The sequence below is a fragment of the Bidens hawaiensis genome, unplaced genomic scaffold, assembly GCF_021521415.1.
Source record: "Bidens hawaiensis isolate Kalapana, Puna unplaced genomic scaffold, B.hawaiensis_p1.1 tig00013942_1, whole genome shotgun sequence".
In the NCBI taxonomy this organism is placed as follows: Eukaryota; Viridiplantae; Streptophyta; class Magnoliopsida; order Asterales; family Asteraceae; genus Bidens; species Bidens hawaiensis.
Window position 1 is genome coordinate 491,032 of NW_027492192.1, and position 22,318 is coordinate 513,349.

Genomic DNA, 22,318 nt, shown 5'->3' on the forward strand with positions numbered 1-22,318 from the left:
GACCATCTTCCTCCCGCGGATTCAGGAGCGACTGTAGGTCGTTCCCCTCTGAAAAAAACAGGAAAGTTAGAAAAAAGTCAAAATCAACAAAAAGAAACAAGACATACCATAAGGGACAGAGTTCGAACCATATTCAAGGACGATCGGAACCTTCTGCGCATTCGCCGCCTTCCACACTCGGCTCATCCCCAGCATTACCATCGCTGACTCCGGAAAACGGAAAACCGGGGATTGGACCCGGGATATCTTCGAGAACCATTCCGCCTCCTCGTAGTTGGGGGCGTGAAGGCTCTGAAGTGCCTGGCCGTTCTTGAACTTCATAGCAATGGGGATGGCGCGAGCGGATATGAAGAAGAACTCTCTTCTCCACGAGCGAAGACTCCGCTCGGTGGTACAAATCTTTAAACCCTTAATCCGGGTTGTAAGACTGTACCACCCCTGGATGCACCTCCAAGTGTAGAAGGTCATCAGGCGGTCCACATGGGGCTCGATGCCCAGAATCCGGCACACCCACTCAAAATGACGAATCTTGGCGATCGCCATGGGGTGCAGCTCGGTCAAATGAACGCCGTGCCTCTCAAGGACACGATTCACAAACTTTGTCAACGGGAACCTAAGGTTCCCGTAGACAAAGAATGCAGCATAAACCCCGATCTTGCCACTAGGGGCATCGTACACAGTATGGTGGGGTTCAGGAAACTCAGGCTCGAGAGACTCGAGCATGAACTTCCTGACGATATACTGGTACAGATCGACAGGAAGAGAACACTGGCACTCACCAGCAGTCTTCTGATCGTCGGCATCATGAGAAGACATTTTTTGCAGAAAGAGAAGTGATTTCGGGAAAATGCTTGCCTGAAAAAGGGGAGTATTTGCCGGAAATCACTAAGAAGAAGAAGAAGAAAGGTGAAAGTATGAATTGCAAATAACCCTCTTCCCCTTTATATAGTAATCGCAATTAATGCGGTGAATTTAATGCGGAGGAGAGAGAAATCAAAGGTGCAATGAAACTATGACACGTGGCAAAAAGCAGGCTGGCAACAGCTGTTGAAAGGACGTGTGCCAGTAATATCGCGGCCACGCGCCCGAAAAATCACGCCCACGCGCCTGAAAAAGCGACTGGAATGACCATGTTCTGTCACGTCACCATAACTTCCTGCACGTCCTGACACAGTCAGAAGAAACTGTCGCACGACGTTTCAGATGTTTGGATTATTCTTATCCTTACCAACTCTTCGAATTTCAAAATTCAAAATTCGAAAATATTAAAAAATAAGCGGGAAAAAACCCCTTACCCCTTGGCAAACAAGTAACCGTAAGACGGATGCGGGTACAGTGTTAAGGCGAAACCCTTCACATACCTAGCACCCGCAGGGAATTGAAGCCAAGAAAACCTTGGCAAACAAGCAACCATAAGACGGATGCGGGTACAGTGTAAAGGCAAAACCCTTCACATACCTAGCACCCGCAGGGAATTGAAGCCAAGTAAACCTTGGTGAACAAGTAACCGTGAGACGGATGCGGGTACAGTGTTAAGGCAAAACCCTTCACATACCTAGCACCCGCAGGGAATTGACGCCAGGAATACCTTGGAAGTAAAGTAACCGTAAGACGAGCGCAGGTACAGTGTTAAGGCAAAACCCTTCACATACCTAGCGCTCCGCTGAGAATTGAAACCAAGGATCTTCTGGGCAATGCTTGCGGAAACGGAAATAACATCCCCGCATAACAGGAACGTCGGGAACTACGTTGTTTGAAGCTCCAGGACGGAATTGGTGGTCTAAACATAATTGATCACTATGTTCAAACCTACCAAAACCTCATGGAAAATCCATACAACTGGAACTCAATGCTCCTGACTTGCGAGGAGGTTACAGACCTACCCGCATCATACCCAAAGATCAAGCAGGAAACTCGGGCATTTCTACAAGTGACAAGGACTTCCGCGGAAAGAATCCCCATGGAAAACCTTACAAAACCCTTTTCAAAACCCTTTGCTTAAGTCCAAAAGTTCACCTCACTTTATTAAACACGCATGAGAAGAACATTGGACTGGGGGGACTTGAAGAGGTAGGTCCCAGCAGAGCCCAGTTGGACCCGCAAGACTCACCTTAAACAGGGACGTCTGCGCAGAGACCAACTGCACCCGCAGGACCAACCATGCTCAGAGACGTGACGTCCTTACGCGCAGTACGCAAGCTGGTCCCGCAGGAAATGCCTCCCAATGGTGAAGGACTCCGCCTGTTCCCGCAGCCTCGGATACAAGCCATTAGGGAAGGCCACCCGCGCAGCATGGCTACACGCACAAGGCACTTAGCTCTCGATCCTTCAGTGTCACCTGAAGGAATGAGCCAAGCCGGGAGTAATCCCGCACAGAGGCGGGAGGGGGAATACTCCCGCCAAGCCAGTCCGTATACTGAAGGATCTTTTACTATACCTGACGAGGTATGGGCGAAAGATCTGATCAGAGATACGACAGCTCACTGATACAGTATGGCGAGCAGCATGCTCCTGTACTGTATCACTATTAGCCGCTGCCTACTCACCAACTACTGTCATACCACGTGCGTAGCCGGCAGTTGGTGGAAAGGGAATAGTGTGCAGCAGGCCTGGTCACTATCAGCCACTGCCTACCCACCAACTACCAGCAGGGCACGTGCGTAGGCTACTGTTGGTGAACAGGAACACTGTTGCAGCCGGCCATACCTCCTTGGAAACCTACCTTCGGCTATAAATACCCCAAATGGTATGACCATCTGATCTTATCTGGTATTATCCAATAACATTACATTATCATATTATCATCATAATATACCTGATATCTGCTCTAGCAATCTCTTAATATACTTATATATTTAAAGAGCAATCTAGTCTGATTCTCACGCCGGAGGGTGGTCACAAGGAGGAACCCCCCCCCCCTTCTCAGTGACGAGCTCACGGTGTCTGTTTTGCAGGTTATCAGAAGAACCATCTTCCAAGGGTCTAACCCCTCGTGGGAAACAGCTATCCAACCCCTAGGTTATCAGCAATCTGCCCGGGGTCCAGTTAGTGTTTCTTCACGTCGATAACGCCGCGCTTGCTCTCTTGTTTCAACAATCCGGAAACGTTCACTCCGCTGAGGTTGTATTATTATTATTATTATTATTATTATTATTATTATTATTATTATTATTATTATTATTATTATTATTATGCTCATTGATTTTAAACTTAGTTTCATTTATTTACCCCAATTTGTTATAACGAATGTAAAAAACCCAATTTTTACTTATTTCCAACTTTGCTTATTCAAGCATCCACTATTAAAACTCATTTAGTTCGGGTCTAGTTGAGCTCGGCTCTGCTTGTTTACACCTCTAGTTTAAACACATGAATTGTTGTTGGTACAGGATAATGCATTAATTTTAGGCATGTAAACGAGCCGCAAATGAGCTATGTGAGATCGGCTTGCTTAAAACTCGAATCGTTTGACCTTTTATTGAGGCTCATTTAATCAACGAGCTTTTAATGTATTTATATAATAACTATTATTATTCTTTATAAAGTCATGATCAAAATAATTAGGTAATGAATATCTATCTATTTTAATAAAAGCCTACAATTTTTGCCACTTGTCAATACTATAGCCCTCCTCACATTTTTCTCAACCAATTTTTATATATAGTCCTTATCTTTTAAGTCATTTCAATATATGACATAATAATTATAAGTTTATTCCAACAAAATCCATTACTACATATAATAAGTATTCTCCATATGGATTGACAAGAGACGATTAATGAATTTTGAAGTCTTAATTAAAGTGTTTATTATGGTTTATATTCAAAATAATAAACAATAAACATTCGATTCATAATATGTAGAATGAGAACAATCGACTTGGACTAAATCCTGATAACGTCAGCGGCTAAGGCTTAGCCTTTAATACCTAAAAATACATATGATTTTAAAACTAAAAGTTTTCGGGTTGACATGAAACCTAGAATTCTGACCCAAGAACCAACCCGAATTACTTCGGTTCAGGTTCGGGTTAGTATATTTTTGGGTTTGAGTTTCTCGGGTCGGGTTAGTTTGGGTTCAGGTACGGGTTTTCTTGGGTTGGGTTTCATATTACAGGCAAAAGTGACAGCCCTACTTTCAACGATTATAAATAAGAATCACTACCTTCACTTTATGCAACTTTAAATCTTCCAATATTCTTCTAACTCAGAATAATCACTATTATTTGAACATGGTTTTAATGTTAGTATGTATTTTTCGTTTTCCTGGCAATTACATTCATATGAAATAAACAAATCATTTTGTTATATTTAAATTTTCAGTTTTTATGTTGCTTGATTATACAATTTTTAATTGTAACATATAAAGTCAATTAAAAATTTGTCTTACACAGAATATTAATGACAACAAATTTATCATGATCAATCAATTTCAAATTATAAAGATTATAGGGATGATTATATCATCAAAGTTCATGTATATGGTTTTTGGGATAATAATGTTATTTTTGGATAAACATGAGCAGATGTTTTCAAATGACATTATATTAATTGATTAAAAGCTATGATATTTTATGTGTATAAATATATTTTTTTATTAGTATTATGGATATATATTATCATTTATCTAGAGTTGGTATGTACTTGGAGAACGTTTTTTTGTCACATGGATAACTATATATGGCTATATCAAGAGTTATAACCACACCTATATGGTACTTTATTAAGAGTTATAAGCAGACATGAACTAAAGATTTTGATTTTTGATAAAACAATGTATACCTGCTAATACAATAACAAATGTAGTGTAAAAGTAAGTTTTTACCTATTTGTAACATATTTGTGTAATCTTAGTTATGTAATTTCTGTAATTTTAATTTAATTGTAATTGTATTAATATATGATCAATTTGTTGATTGTATTTCACTTGATGGTCAAAGTTTAAAATTTTCCACAATTACCCATGTAATACACGGGCCTCAAACTAGTTACACTATAAATAAATATTATAATGATAGATAAGTGCATATAATTATGAAAAGCTCAGGACTAGTTTACACCCCATAGAGTCAGTTTAGGTAGTTATTTTCATATCTGATTATCTTTATTTGTTTTTTTTATACTGGGTTAAAATTGCTCGTTATGTTCATTAGAAGACAATTCTGATTCTGTTATATCTGTTAATCCCATCATTTTCGTCTCTGATATGACAAACTGAAATAATATCTTGCAGGTTGTATATGACAAACTGAACAGAAGAAGCAGAGGATTTGCTTTTGTAAAAATGTCATCGGTTCAAGAAGCTGAAGCTGCTGCAAAGAAGTTTGATGGCTATGTAAGTTCTTTGATGCAGTATAACTATCGTTGGATGTTGAAAATAAATTCTATGGTGTTAAAAATGTTAATGTGTTAGATCCTTTCGAAACCATAGGAGCTTGATGGGAGACAACTTAAGGTCAATTACGGACCACCACCAAGAAAGAAACCGTTCATCAAAAAGCCGAGAGATCATGAAATAAGTGAGAATAATCATATCACCAACAATTTGGTTTATGTTGGAAACCTTTCATGGAATGTTGACAATGAAACCCTTGAAACTTTATTTTGGGAGCATGGAAATGTTATGCAAGCGAAAGTGTTCTATGATAAAGATAGCGGTAGATCAAGGGGTTTCGGTTTTGTGACTTATAGTTGTGCAGATGAGGTTTACAACGCGGTTAAATCACTTGATGGTGTTGTAAGTGGGCCCCCTAGTTTATTTTATGACCATTTTTTTCATTTTTGATTTTTTTTTGGTTTGCTGAATCATAATAATGCTTTTTGTGCAGGATCTTGATGGCAGAAACATTCAAGTTAGTGTTGCTGTACCTCCACAAAGGCGTCACCAATAAAATGCATCATCTTATACTGCAGGTGTGGTTTTTGTCTGTATCGGTTCCTTCTAAGTTCAGAAACAACGGTTATGCGAAAGGTACGGGTAGGAATGTTTCCAAGTTAAATATCAGGACTAAAAATGTTGTAGGTGTGTTTAGTTTAGGTAGTGTATATGTATGATTAGCAAAATTTGTATGTTTAGATGTTGTATCCTAGTCATGTTATATCTAGATTCAGTAGTCATTGTGAAAGGGTGTGCATTGGCATGTTGTTGATGATGCACAACTTGGGGTATTATGCTAAATCAAAGGAACTCGTGGTTCGGGTTTATTGTTAGCGTTAGGGTGGCTATTTCTGACACAAGTGGAAACACGACATGAAAATAATCAGATTTACAGGTTGGCATATCTAACCTGTAAAATAAAGGGTCGTGCTTGGTTTGATATGTTGAACCCGTTTAGAATAGTGAAGTGAGGCGACTGCTACTCGTTAACCCAATTTTTTACAACCAACCAACTTAATTAACACGCTTACAACTTAGTCATCGCCCGACAAACCGTTTTACATGTTTAGATAAATGAGTTAAACGGGTGTGCTCAGGTTACACGACTTTAATTGTGTACGTGTTAGGGTTGATGCTTTTAATACGAATAAAAATATGGGTTGTGTTCAAATTGGACATTTCAACCCGTCAATAGGACAAGATTGAAACCATTTTATTTTAAAAGTGTCATTTGGTTGGGTAATATATAGTAAATAGTAATGGATCAAACATTTTATTTTAGAAGTCATTTTGTTCACATGTATTTGTTGTATGTCATTATTATGATTTATGAGTCCATTTGCGCACCCTTCAAATGGGCCTATACAAATATGTCATATGTGTATGTTTGCTAGATTACACACTCTAATTCAACTATAGTGACTTAGTGAGTGGTGGACCTCTAAAGTTCCCCCAAACAGTCACTAAACCATCTGACCCCTTTTGTTTTTGTAACCGAGTGCTTCGTTCATGTGTGTGTTTGACATTTAAAAAGTCGATCGTTAAAGGATGTCAAATAATAGCAAGAAATGGTCTCAGTAGTGGACCGTTTGTGGGTCCGGTCCAGGCTGATAGTTGTGAGAGTATGAACTTATCTTTTGAGGTTTTTGCCATCATTGTATGCTTGTGAACAAGTGGACTTTTAAGGTGAGGATTGTGTCAGATTCACTTAGTGGTCTGATGACATATTTAGCACTTGCAGATGATGAACACACTATGTTTTTATGTTAAAAACATGTTCTTCATGTGTAAACAAGTTCAACAACAATGTTGTTAGAACATCTCACCATCCTAAATTTGGCCACTTGGGATCGTCCCAAGCTTCCGACTAATCTTGGGGTCTTTGATTGTTTACCGTAAGAGAGTTTTGACGCTTTGAAGTTGGGCTTAATTTATAATTAGCCCAAAGGATCACGTAGGCGGCATAGCCTAATCTTTATCTCCTCTCTTAACAAAACACTATGAATAACTAATTGCTTCTAGTTATCAATACTGCATTCATAAGAGAATGATTACTCCATTTAAGTTGGGAAATCATGCTTACGAGAATTGTGGCCTAAATGATTGTTTTTACCTTTGCTATCTTTGACTTGAAGCCTAAGGGTGGTTATATTATAGTTACTTCCTATGTCACACATGATGTCATGTATGTGAGACAGACTTGAGTAATAGACTTAATCATAGTGTTTAGGTAGCATTATTCTATTCAAATCATGCTATTAGTACATGAAGAAAATGGGTTTAACACTTAGAATTCATCTGATGAATATTCTTTTTAGTTTTTATGCATTAATAAAATATTATGTATTATTTTTTTTTCTATTTCAACTGCCAAAGGGGTCCACAAATGAAACTAAAATACAATATTTGCATATTTATATATCCATGTGTCACAACAATAGTTTACAAAAAAGGATTTGCACACTAAATGATATGAAACCACTCAAGAAATGGTTAGTGATTTCTAATCATTCCATTGCAGGAATCAAAGTTAGTGGTTTCTTGATAGACTTTCCATGGAAAATAGCCAAATTGGATAAATCTTGCTATTCCTTCACACTTTCATTAAAATGCATGCATAAATATATGTCTTTCATGTTGATTAGATTTTACAAAATGCATATGGAAAAGACTTGGATATGCATCTTAAGTTTTGAAACCAAATTGATTAATTTATTTGTTAGTGTTTATATTGTTCAAACACATTATTAGTTTAACCGATTAAAGTAACTTTTAAGCATAACCTTAACGGAATAAAAACATAAAACAAACGGATTGATATCAGTTAGTAGCGACAAGAAGTTGGTTTTTAGTTTCGTAGTCATTGATCTAGTCTGGTTTTTCAATCATGGTATGTTAGAAGAATAAGAACCTGACCTTGACTACAGATTGACATGGTTTATGAGCATAAAGACTAAGGGGTTGTTTGTTTACATCTGAATGGAACCATTCAGATGTAAACATCTGATTCATTCAGACTTCAGACTGTTTGGTTCCAAACAAAAAAACATCTGAATGGTTAAAATTAGGTTTGAATCATTCAGACTTGGTGTTATTGCTGAATGGGACAGATGTTCATTCAGACCTGACTCATTCAGATATGAATGAACCAAACAGCCCCCAAATCCATATTAACACACAACTTTAATTGAACAAGTGACAAGCCATTAAAACATTATTGTTTTGTATTTTATCACATTGGCTCTCTTTTGTCAATTAATATCTTAACTTAACAATTAGGGTTATTGGATTGTAGTGATCCAAACATTTACCTATTGCATGTGATTAATCCAAACTTAAAAAATGTTTATAGAATGTCCCAACTTTGAACGTATTTTCCTTCAGCAATACCATACTAATTGAAAGTAACTCTATTAGCCTTTTTGTGACAAGGAAAATACGTACGGGATTGCTGGATGAAAATATATTCAAAGCTGAGAATACTTGTAAACATTTCATAAGTAACCCTATTAGCCTTTTGATGACAAGAAAAACACGTACGGGATTGCTGGATGAATATATGTTCAAAGTTGGGACTATCTGTAAACATTTCATAAGTTGGGATTAAGCTCGGTCAATAAGTGAAAGTTTGGATTATTAAAATCAAGTGACCCTAACAATTATTTAGACGACAAAACACCGATGTCTGCGCATTGACAAGTACACTTTTCTTGCCGACTAAAGGTTATCAATGAAGAGTAAAAACCAATCCCCCTGAAAGGATAGTGTAGTCTTAATCACTCATGTCATGTTTTGTTCACTTATTTGTTGTTTCACATGGATTTTCTCCCTAAACAACTAAAAGCACCTGTCCTGTTAGTAGCACAATAACCTCTTTGATGCAACTTTGTCATGTTCACATCATACAGGGTGTAGTTAATATAACGACTTTATACGTGCTAGAAAGAAAATTATTATTTGTGGCTTCTATCTCTATTTATAAACGCGTAAACTTATAAAGCCGGCTATTTAAAAATGACATTTTAAATTCTTTCTCTATAGGCTAAACATTTTCCCTACCTTTGACCCCATCAGGGTCCATATCGTTGCCTGACAATGACGCCGCCTAAAGAAATTATCTAAAATGACACGATTCATACATCCTTTTTTTGGTTTTGGGTATACTTCATCGGGTCCCATTTATGGGAATATCAAGATATATAAAATCGTAACTTATGGATTATGGATGAAACAAAATACTCTTGGTCATATCGAACCGGCCAAACAACAATGTCGTTGTCATGTAACACAAGAACGTGAGTGTTTTAAAGGCATTGCTACGAAGAAAGACTTAAAAGAGTATTATTTTTGCCATACTATTAGAATTCATCTTATGACTTTATTAAATTTTGTTTATATATTTTAAAATGTGGAATTGTATTAGTATTACTTTATAAAATGTATCTTTGTTGTCAAGTTCTTGTGTAATGGGTTTATTCAAGTGATTTGTTTAATGCTATATGAAATTTAATTTATGTATGCTACTTAAATTAAGTACTTACGCTATGTATTTTGTTGTATAGCACACGTCTAGGCATTTTATTTTGTGGTATATTTTACAACACCATGTCAATATTCCAATGAAGTTGACTATAATTTCTATATGTAATAGAAACATTTCTTTGATAGGAGACATGATAAAAAAATATCTTTATATCTAAAGTAATAAGCAAACACAAAAATAATTAATTTCTTTTAATGCTTCTTATGGGGTATGTTCTTATTTAATCTCTATGATGTAGTACTCAGAATTGATAATTACGTTTCTCGTCACAAAATTACAAACAAAAAAGTTTAGCTACAACCCTCTAACTATTATTTCAAAAGACGGGAATCAAACTAGCTAAAATGGTATAGTTTGGCAATTTAAATTAGCTTTAACTTTTTTTATTATAATAATTGTTAGTTTATTTTAAACTTTTTATAACGATAAAGATGTTCCTTAGATATGATATATACCGGTTTAACAACTTAACGATTTTATTATATTAGCGTAAGTTAACCGGGATAAGTAACAAGCATACCCACTGTGCGGCCAAGCCCCATTGTGGCTCCATGAGTGATAAATTATAATATTTTTTTTTACAAATATTATATGAACGTTTTGTTATTTTTAAATTTGTAATTCCTTTCGGATCGGAAACGTGGTTACTTGTGGGGTTGTGCCTTCCCTCTTCTTCCGCTTTACAGCTAGAACAAGGAACCTTAGAATTCATGCCAAGTCCCGAATTAAAAGAATAGTATTTAAGAAGCTAGCAAACCGGATGTGTTTGAAATGTCCTACTCCGGTCCAAGCATTCCGATCAACTAATCCCCTATTTCAAGGACATTTGTGTTAGAATGTTAGGCTGGCCCACGGAGGGATCACTGATTAGTCAAGTGAGCCCATCCTTCTGACCAACCATTTGTTATCAAAATTACTAAAACATGATTAATGTCATACAAAACAAATTACAATATGTAATCATAACTATTGAGGTTAATACCGACCATATGAGGCCCTAACAAAATCTAGTATTATCAACAACATTATACACGGTAGATGATGGATCAACCAACCACCACACCCAATAAAAACCCAAAAATTAATTCTAAGTAGCTGCTCGATCAACGTCTCATCCATGATAACAACTGTGCTACTACGCAAACTAAGAAAGAAAGCCTAGTAACAGACGAACCATGACCAATTGATCCTATGATTCGATCATGGGTCGACCACAGACTTTTATTCGTACAAATTAAGACAAATAGATGTTTATACTTTATACCTTAGTTTTTTAAAGGATTTTAGGGGATTTTACAAAGTAATATACTCACTCAAAACAAATTTATAAAAGCGGCGACTTTTATAAAGAAAATCAATTTTTATAAGTTATTGACAGGAAAACCTCTGGTAATTATCCACATAAACCATACAATGAATCCAAAGATTCGATATAATTTTCAAAAGGCAAATATATATATATGATTATATAATCATGCTTTAGAATTTAAAACATGCTTATATAAATCTGGATTGAATATTATGATTTTTTTAGGTAAACTCAATAAACCTAAAGTAGAAATCTGAATCATAACAAAAATATAAATAAATCATATATAAACTTATTTAAATAAAGACCTCATTTATACATTTAATCTTGCTATATACTCTCATGAGTGCGTTAGAGTTGATGAGGCATGTTAATGGACCTTAAACACCCTCTTGGGCATTAAAGGTGCTTCTAGTTAACGTGCTAACGAGTGTGAAAGAGGATGAAGGATTGAGGTGGAAAAAGAGAGGGTAAGTGAGTGATGTGAAGCTTACGCAGTCTTAAAGAGCTTTTGACTACAATGTGCGGCCTAGATCTTACGTTTACATATATTGCCACATACAACACCACACTACTAGTACACTCTAACATATGCGTCATATTATTAGTTTTGATAGTTAAAAAAACAATTTCTAGTTGTAAAACTACCCGTTGGAATATTATCCAACGATAACAAAACAACTATACTTACATGGATAACAACATCTTCTAATAGTTTAAAAATCTATAATAGATTTTTTAGCTTAGGGTAAAGGGTATAATATAATAGATGGAGATGAATGATGAACGTTTTTGTTAAAAAAAAAGTTAGTAATAAAAGAAAAATCAATTAACAAGTATGAGACGTGGGAGGAGAAAGATGACAGATTTTAGATTTTGAAGTCGGTTTTGACTATGAGAAAGGCAAAACCCGATCAGACAGTTACATGGTCATGTATGCTCATTATTTATAACTAGTGTTTTACCCGGCGCGTTGCGCCAGGGCAATAGTAAAACCCAAGCGTTGTCGGTCACAAGTGTTGAGGCGGTAAGTCGAAGCGAATTCGGTTGCTTCCGGTTACGTGTGTTATTGTACCAAAACTAAAACCAAAAATAAAAGAATAAAATAAAATTTGAGGTGGACCAATGGGGTGGCGTCAGCCGGTAAAAATCGGACGTTGGTAAAACCTGATCGTTGTTAATCCCGGGCATTGAGGCAATGAGTCTACGCAAACTCAGTTTGTTTATGTCACATTCGTGACGATACTGAACTAAAACAAGAAAACCAAACAAAATCAGCATTCTGTCGATTTTCGTTACATTTTTTACGATACTAGAATTAAAACAAAACCTGTTGAGTTTACTCGAATTCGATCGGTTTCCATCATGTTCATTACGATATCATTACTAAAACAAAAACATTCCGTTGGTTTTTGTTACGGACCGAAACTAAAACAAACCAAAAAGGATCAATACGGTGTCGCAAAGTTGCCAAATTGGAACTATGTGGCACCAAACTTGTTTGTATTATATAAATATAATTCGTAAATACAAACATACGAGAAACGTCAATTACACGATCTCTCCCCTAACAGGCTAACACCCCCTTCCTTCAATGGTCAAATCCCGTCAATTTAGGCTTTGAAATCTTAGAGGCACCCACCATTGATGACATGGCACAACAATTTGACACGTTGGCTCCACAAATATTCTCTTATTTCTTCATTCTTACATATACATACCTTCTTTTAGTAAAATCAAATGCAAGTAGGTGATAAAACTTTATTACCTAACCGAATCTAACTGTTATTGTCTTATTACCACTTTGGTCGTTTAATAAAGTAATATATTTTATTATAAAGTATAAACGATTAACAATTTTACCTGGCTCAAGCTAAACCCGAATAAGCTATTTAAGTTTGGGTTAAATATGGTTAAAAAGTCTTAATAGGGTTAATCGGGTTAACCTGAAATACGTTAAAATGATACAAAAATGTAATTAACTAATTGTTTTACATATATGCTTATACTTAAAAGTTAAAATGATAAAATAAAAATAACAGCTTCATTTATCTAGTTATAAAAATGTATTGCAAATAACTGGAACTGTCTTGTTTTCTATATATATATAAAAGAATTTTGAATATTCCGGTGGCGATTCAGAATATACTACCTACTAAATCTTAAAATAAATAGAAAGTTATTATAGAAAGAGTTAAGTGCCATTTTAGTACCTGTGGTTCGGTCAACTACGCAACTTTAGTACCTAATCTTTATTTTGTACAAATGGCTACCTCAGTTTCAGAAAACTTGCATTTTTTAGTACTTTTTTTCTAACTCCGTCTATTTTTCCGTTAAGTCAGAGATAATTTGGTAACTTCGTTATTTTCTTTGTTTTTTTCTTTTCTTTTAAACTCTTATATCTTGTAAACCTTAAATCCCCAAATTATAACATCAAAATCCAAATCCTAAATCCTCAAACCCGTTCTCCATATCATCATAGGGTTTGAATTTTTACGATATTTGGGGATTTAGGATTCGGATTTTGATGTTATAATTTGGGGATTTAAGGTTTACAAGATATAAGAGTTTAAAAGAAAGAAAAAAACAAAGAAAATAACGAAGTTACCAAATTATCTCTGACTTAACGGAAAAAATAGACGGAGTTAGAAAAAAAGTACTAAAAATGCAAGTTTTCTGAAACTGAGGTAGCCATTTGTACAAAATAAAGATTAGGTACTAAAGTTGCGTAGTTGACCGAACCACAGGTACTAAAATGGCACTTAACTCTTATAGAAAAGAATTTGTGCAAGCAAACAACGGATATTGCAATCACAAGAAGTAAAATAACTCTCTTGATGATGAATTTTGGAACTCAGCTAACCCGAAACCCAATAAACCCACACCTTAGTAGGGTCGGGTTATGAGTGAGTTTTTTCTTAAAAAAAGCCAACTAACCCGACTCTATTAACTCAAAGCGCAAACGTGTTGACTCGATTAACAACCCTAAACAAGATTCATAACAATATATATATATATATATATATATATATATATATATATATATATATATATATATATATATATATATCGTTAAAAACTACGAATTAAAGCTCCTTTAGTAAAATAAAAATTGTGAATTATTAATTCTAAATAGGTTTCATGAAACCTTCCGTCAAGAGACATAAAAGTTTGAGTCTTTGATAAAGTGTTTCAGGTTGAATATTTAGTTTTGCTTTTTTTTTTTTTTTTTTTTTTTTTTTTTGTTACAAAACAATAATATAACCAATTTTGAAAACTCGTTAGGCAGCAATTGTTATTTATACAATAGTATATGGACTTAATTGTAATAGTTACGCAATTGAGGACTGAATTGTTATTGATTGTCTAACTAACAACTTGTTAGTTAGTTAGTTTGACATTATTAATAACCAATGAAGCTGAATTGAGTACGCTTGATTTGATCGTAATTGAGTACGCTTGATTTGATCGAAACCCCTCAACTCTTAATTCTCTTTGAATGAATGGAAAAAACTTTTGTTCCTTAATTCACTCATTCATAGATGGAATTTTGATTTGTTCAATTATTAACATAAATAGTCAAAAACCTATCACGCACATGGTGTTGTGGGGTATGTTGGTACAAGTTATGACAAAAATCATATAGCATATCTTTCCTAAGAAGATTGTGAAATAGGAACGTACGATGTAAATTAGGGCACGTATAATGTAGGAGAATACACAAATCATATAGAATCTATATGTGTTACTAAATACTTACCTAAAAAAACAAACAAAAAAACGCGTGAAAGACAAATCAATACACGGGTTTAACTTTCAATCTAGTTGAGTTGAAAGATCTACATTTATCTCATACATATATTGGGTTGTCGTTTCTCGTTTTACCTTGTTTATGTTGAACGTATAGAACCAACAAGGTTGGTCAGTGCCTCAGTGGCATGTTATGTTTTTGTTGAATTTCAGTTATTAAAAAAGGTTATATGTTTAAGGTCTTAGCACAAATCTCTTAAATTTGAGGTTTGAGTTATATGATTTGAATTTTGAACCTCTTTAGCTTTGACTCTTAATGTGTGACTAGAATCAAATCACATCCACTATTTGCGCAATTAACTCATAATTTAAATATGAATTAATGCTTAGGGGAATATGTGAAACATACATACTTAATTTATTCAAGATAAAACTTTATAACATTGAGTATTTCCTTGTTTATAACAATGTTTTTTTTCCTTTTAATTAACAAGATAACATGTGTAGTAAACATTATCATGAAAATCTGATTAGTTGTTAAATTGAATGTTTTAGTGACTCACCGGTTTGAATGTTTTAGTGACTCACCGGATCAACCAGTGAGTTCGGTCTATAAAGCTTGTTGCCCGTTTGCTTGCCACGTTATTGTAATCGGTTTTGAATTTAATTTTTTGTTTGATTAACTCAAAATGATTGGTTTATTTGTATCACTTTGATTAACTCAGAAGAACTCAAATGGGGAGTTTGTCTCTTGTTTGTATCGTATGTGGCTATTAGGTGGATGAGAGCGAGAGAATAAAGAGATTGTAGTTGCAAACCGATGGTGTGCGGTGTGAGGGAAAAGAAAGGAGAGAGAAGGGGTTGTTGGGTTGTGAAGGTGTTTCCGGAGATCTTCATTGAAGACGCTCTCTTGACCGAACCAGTAAACCGAAGAAATCACTACTAACCCATCGTAACTAAATTCACAAAAATTCTATCATGTTATTGATCCATTTTTGAATTTCAAACTTTCGTTTAATTATTGAGACTCTTCGGCTTCTAGGGTTGTGTGTAGCTATCTTGACTACAAAAAAACAATACTCATGCATTTTTCAAATATAATAATAATAATAATAATAATAATATAAAAACATGCATTCCACATGGTAGATTTGTCTTCTTTTTGCTTGTGTCCTATATTTGTACGTTATGCTTTTATTTCCACATATAGTTTGGGACTTAACATGTTAGGAAAAACGACCACATAGTCACGAACGGTAAACAAAAAGTGCGGAATTAAACTTCGTTTGGCTAAACTTTTTCCCGACCCGAATGAACCAATGAGGATGCAAACAAATAGGGTAAATAAAAATAAATATGACACAATAATTTTTAGCGTGGAAAACCTCTCAAGGCGAAAGTAAAAAACCACGGGACTACTAGAGCCGCTTCAAATCCACTATCACCAATAATGAGCAATACAAAAGTTCTTCTCTAGGTAAAACTAGAGGCATACACAAATCATCATATACTTGGTAAACAATTTTCAAGTATATGGAATCAAACTACAAATGAAAAACTGAGTAAGAGGTATCACCAACGAGAGAATAAATCGATCTCTGGCACGTCTATTGTCTTTACCAAACACCAAAAGAATGGAGCACAAATAAAATATTCTTCTCTTCGTAACTTGTGTTGATGGCTAGAAGAGGAACTAATAATGTGTCTCACAATCCAATTTCGTAGGTATGTGTGTTTGACGGCAGAATCTTCTATCACCACAAACAAATTAATCGTTTATATATTTCTTGTCCAACGTAAAAGGCCATATATGGGCCCAAACCCATAACACCAATTTATGGTGTAAAACTCATACAGGAGTTTTTAAGAAATCATATATATATATATATATTTTTCTTTTCTTATTATTAATAAATAGTAATAACCCATGAAGAGTAAGATTGTTGTCGCGGTTTCTCATGGGCAAAAATAACCCAACAAATCTCGCATTTTTTGTCTATGAGAAAGAACTCACCACCCCGGAGAATGAGCAACATATCTTCAACTTCTTCCTTGCCAAAGCTTTGGTCAACATATCGGAACAATTATCATCGGTGTGAACTTTATCAAGTTCAAACAACCTGTCTTCAATAGCATCTCTAATCCAATGATACCTTACATCAATATGTTTTGTTCTCTTGTGATACATAGAGTTCTTAGCAAGGTGAATAGCACTTTGATTATCACAAAGAACCACGTAGCGCTGTTGCATAAAGCCAAGCTCTTGCATAAATCTTTTCAACCACAATAATTCTTTGCATGCTTCTGTTGCTGCCATAAACTCAGCCTCGGTAGTAGACAAAGCAACACAATTTTGCAGTCTTGACTGCCATGACACGGCTCCCCCTGCAAATAACATCAAATATCCAGAAGTGGATTTCATGTTGTCCTTATTTCCTGTCATATCAGAATCCGTGTAACCAACAAGCAGCGACTCCCCATTTCCAAATGTTATACCCAATTTGGAAGTACCTCGTAAATATCTAAGTATCCACTTAACTGCTTCCCAATGCTTCTTACCCGGATTTGACAAGAACCGACTAATAACACCAACTGCATGGGCAATATCAGGCCGTGTACATACCATTGCATACATCAAGCTTCCAATCGCTGATGCATATAGAACACCATCCATCTCTTCAATCTCTTTCTCAAAAGTAGGACAATCTTTTTCAGTTAACTTAAAGTTGGGAGTAAGAGGTGTACTTACCACATTAACTTTAGACATCTTGAATCTGCTAAGAACCTTTTCAATGTATTGCTCTTGTGACATGTGCAACTTCTTTGAAGCTCTATCTCTAGTAATCCGAATGCCAAGAATATTCTTAGCTGGCCCCAAGTCTTTCATAGAAAACGACTTGCTTAATTCTTTCTTCAGCTGAACAATTCTTTCCGCTTCTTGCCAACAATCAACATATCATCAACATAAAGCAATAAAATGATAAAATCATCATCACCAAACCTCTTAAAGAAAACACAGTGGTCAGACGCAGTCTTTCGGTAGCCTTGCTTCCCCATAACTGACTCAAATTTCTTGTACCACTGTCTTGGTGCTTGCTTCAACCCATAAAGACTTTTATGAAGTTTACAAACATAATCTTCTTTACCTTTAACCTGAAAACCTTCAGGTTGCTCCATATAGATTTCTTTATCGAGATCACCGTGAAGGAATGCTGTCTTGACATCCATTTGCTCAACCTCAAGATCAAGACTAGCAACTAAACCAAGGATCACCCTGATGGAACTCATCTTCACAACTAGAGAAAAAATCTCATCAAAATCAATACCCTCTCTTTGACTAAACCCCTTTGACCACCAATCTTGCCATGTACCTAGGCCGTGAGGTATGTTCTTCAGTCTTCAACTTGTAGACCCACTTGTTCTTCAAAGCTCTTTTGCCCTTAGGCAACTTCACTAACTCAAAGGTATTGTTCTCATACAAGGAATTCATCTCATCTTGCATGGCTTCAAACCACTCTCTTTTATGCTTATGTTCCATGGCATCTTTATAATACTCGGGCTCTCCCCCATCAGTGAGTAAGACATCCTCACCAGCCGAATAACGAGCCGAAGGTTGTCGGTCTCTCGAAGACCGCCTGAGTGGGACAAATGCAGGCATATCTACAGGTAACTCGGGATGAATATCCTAATCCAACTCTACCTGCTCTTGATTATCAACATTATCGGTACCATGTTGTTCGTCATTTTGAATACCATCTTCGTGATGTGGCTCAGAACGCTGAGTAGGAATAGGGTCCAATTCAATGAGATCAACATTATACTGAGGAACTATGATGTATATAAAAATATACATCTTTTTAGCATCAAATAATCTCTAAAAACTTCAACTTCTATCGTATAATATAGTTAAAATAACTACTTATCAAGTTAAAATGTATTTTCAGGTGAATCCAAGCCTCAAACGAAGAAACGAATGAAAAAACAAAGAAAAACAAAAGAAAACAGCAAAACATGGGGCTGTGCTTCAGGAAACATGAGGCTGTGCTTCAGGAAACATGGGGCTGTGATTTCAGGAAACATGGGTCTGTGCTTTTGGAAACACGGGGCTATGCTTTTGGAAACACGGGGCTGTGCTTTTGGAAGCTCGTGGTCGTGCTTCTGGTCACTTTTCAGAAAAGACAAAAAAAATCTACAAGAAAAGACAAAATAGTGAACAGCTGGACACGGGGCCGTGCTTTTGGAAGCACGGGGCCATGCTTACCTCTCAGAAACGACAAAAAGAATTAGCACATGTCACAAAAAAGCACGGGGGCGTGCCTCATGAAGCACGGAGCCATGCCAACCTTCCAGAAACGACAAAAAGAATTAGCACATGTCAATAAAAAGCACGGGGGTGTGCCTCAGGAAGCACGGGGCCGTGCCTACCTTCCAGAAACGACAAAATAAATCTGGCACATGTCATAAAAATGCACGGGGGCGTGCCTACTAAGCACGGGGCCGTGCTTCTCACTCCAGATTGCCTATAAATAGAGGCTCTTGTGCCATTTGAAGAGTGTGCCTTGAAAAGAGTTTTATCCGATTCTCTCTTATAAAAACACACACTAACACTCACATAGAAGGTTTAGTGAAGAGTTTGAAGGCTTGGAGGTCATCACCATCAACCATCATCATCATCTATCATCATCATCATTAAGAAGGAAGCTTCATCTACATTTGGTTAGATTGTTCCAAGTTTAATCATGTATTTGTTATTATCATCCATCTTAATGTTTATCATCATGCTCATTATGAGCTAAACTCCATTTACCATCTAAAATCTATGAAGAAACTTTGTTTTATTTAATAATTATAAAAAACATGTGGTTTAGTTTGGTAAAGTACATGGTTATCTTACAATTATCTTTTGATGAGAAATGTTTCACCATCTTAAAATACTAATTCAAAGTTGGTGATTGTCAATTATATTGGCAATCATTCATGATCGATTCATGTTCTTGAAATATAGAAACACTTTGATACATTATCGAACCATGGATCCTTATATTGTACTTAGAAATGATGAGATATAAGTTATGATGTATTTCTCTAAACCTTGGTAATCTGAAAATGGCTTTACTTAGGATATCAAATTAGTTAAAGAAGTCATATGTTAATGGAATGTGTAATTATAACCTACATAAATCAACCAAGGGGAGGTTGTGTGAGTTAACTACAACTACCCGAAGTTGTTAGAATTGGTATTTGAGAAATCGAAGTCAATTCTAATCATTCTACTTTACCAACTGCTTGTCTACTTAAATTGACATTCTCGGTGTAGCATGCAATTAAGCATAGGATGGACTTGAAAATATGCATGCTATTATTCATTATGTCATAGAATATGTTCACTCCAAAATGAGGATCATAATTTTATCATATATTATTAGGACAAGTCTATCACATGTTTAACTATTAATCATCAAGGAACAATGGAGTGGATTCTAGATATTAGATGGTAACATTCGCATAATTGAATAACTCGTTTAGATCTCTTGTCTTGGCCACCTATATATTATATATATAAGTATTTACATTTTATAAAAAGTTCAAAAATTAACCCCAAAATGATTAAAACCTCCGATTAAAGTAAAACAACGATTTATTATTAGAAATCTTTGTGTCCATGGATCGATACTTGGTCCTTACCAATACTATTCTACATATACGATAGGTACACTTGCCTATTTTGTGTGTGTTTAGTCTTTGTAGAAATCACTTTTATAAATTTAAAACACGATCTTGTGCAAAAGCAAATATCCAATCCATCATATTTTATACAAACCGCGCAGCACACATTAAGTTTTTGGCGCCGTTGCCGGGGATACACGGTACGTTTCTAAGAACGATCCAAGTTTTAATTTAATCATTGTCTATAATTGTACAAAGTTTTAACTTCTATTTTATTTTGTTTTACCTTTATTTTTATTAAATATTAAAATATATAAATTTTACGGCTAGCCTACTTTTTATCTTTACTTACCTTACCTTACTCTAGCTTAATTAATTTAGACATTAGTTTAGTTTAGTTCAGTTTAAAATAGCGTAGCATAACTTGTAGTTTAATATTAGACTAACTTAGACTAATCCTAGCTAACTTTTACTTTAGTGTTAATTTTGATTTAGTCCTATGTATGTCCTCTACTTTTGAGCCTGAGCTTGTTTCTCCAATTTCTGAACCGGAACGACTCTTTCGTCGACGAGCACGTAAACGGATAGCAGAAACCGCCGAAGCAATCAAAGACGAATCAGTAGACGCCACCACATCAGGAGAAAATCAAACCGAAGAAATGATGGCGGCCCAGAACAATGAGCCGAACATGAGTCAGTATGCCAAGCCAACTCTCGAAGGCTACGGAAATGGAGTGGCTCCACCCGAAATCACCGAAAATTTCGAAATCAAATCAAGCACCATTCATATGGTGGAAAATTCAGTTCAATTTCATGGTCTCCTCGACGTAAACCCTCTTCCTCACATATCTCGATTCTTACGAATTTGCGGAACCTTTAAAATCCAAAACTGTTCAGAAGATCAAATCAAACTCAAACTCTTTCCTTTCTCTCTAAGGGGCCAAGCCCTAGAATGGATAGAATCTCTTTCTTCTGGTTCCATTACCACTTGGGACCAGATGGTTGAACAGTTTCTCCTCAAATATTTTCCGTCCAATAAAACTGCCAAATACCGAGCCAGCATTACCGGATTCCGGACCGATGATGATGAATCGTTACACGAAGCATGGGAGAGATACAAAAGTCTTCTTAGAAGATGCCCACACCATGGACTGAGCGTATGGTTACAAGTTCAAACTTTCTTTGACGCACAATCCAGTCAAAACAAACAGGCCATCGACCAGATCGCTGGTGGAGACCTGGGATCCAAATCACCTAACGAAGCATTTGAAGTCCTGGAGAAGGCCGCAAAGAAGAGTTTCGCTTACAACCCACCAAGATCTACACCTACCCACAAAGGAATACATCACGTTGATTCCAACACTCTTGTCACAGCACAGCTTGAAGCCCTTTCTAAAAAATTCGAACAACTCCAAGCCGAGCTATCAAAAACCAGACTCACCTGTGACACTTGTGGAGGAAATCATAAGACGAATGACTGCAAACAAGTCATCATGGCCATGGATGTAGGTTCCCAGCCGGATCTACACGAGATATCTCGTTCTACGTAGGTGCGAAATCCCTACGTAAGACGTTACGAGCGTAGAAGACGATACGAGTTAACACGATCGAACACACGTTACAATAAACAAATACTCGTTATATTGCAACCTTAAACACGTGATATCAATCAC

The 22,318-nt window shown here is 35.8% G+C and overlaps 1 protein-coding gene across 1 annotated transcript; it reads left to right on the forward strand.

Moving 5' to 3' along the window:
- The first annotated feature begins 3,061 nt into the window (after nt 1–3,061).
- Nucleotides 3,062–6,193, forward strand: LOC143545362 (29 kDa ribonucleoprotein A, chloroplastic-like). Its single transcript, XM_077037269.1, has 4 exons — nt 3,062–3,120; nt 5,233–5,334; nt 5,431–5,736; nt 5,828–6,193. The coding sequence occupies exons 2-4, from the start codon at nt 5,284–5,286 to the stop codon at nt 5,888–5,890; spliced, it is 420 nt and encodes a 139-aa protein (XP_076893384.1). The 5' UTR covers nt 3,062–3,120; nt 5,233–5,283; the 3' UTR covers nt 5,891–6,193.
- Nucleotides 6,194–22,318: the final 16,125 nt, after the last annotated feature.

Bases quoted from the DNA above. Each gene is read 5' to 3' on its own strand.
- LOC143545362 (XM_077037269.1), top strand. From the start codon at position 5,284: ATGTCATCGGTTCAAGAAGCTGAAGCTGCTGCAAAGAAGTTTGATGGC. The intron at 5,335-5,430 runs GTAAGTTCTTTG...TCGAAACCATAG, and splicing joins CAAAGAAGTTTGATGGCTAT to GAGCTTGATGGGAGACAACT. The intron at 5,737-5,827 runs GTAAGTGGGCCC...CTTTTTGTGCAG, and splicing joins TTAAATCACTTGATGGTGTT to GATCTTGATGGCAGAAACAT.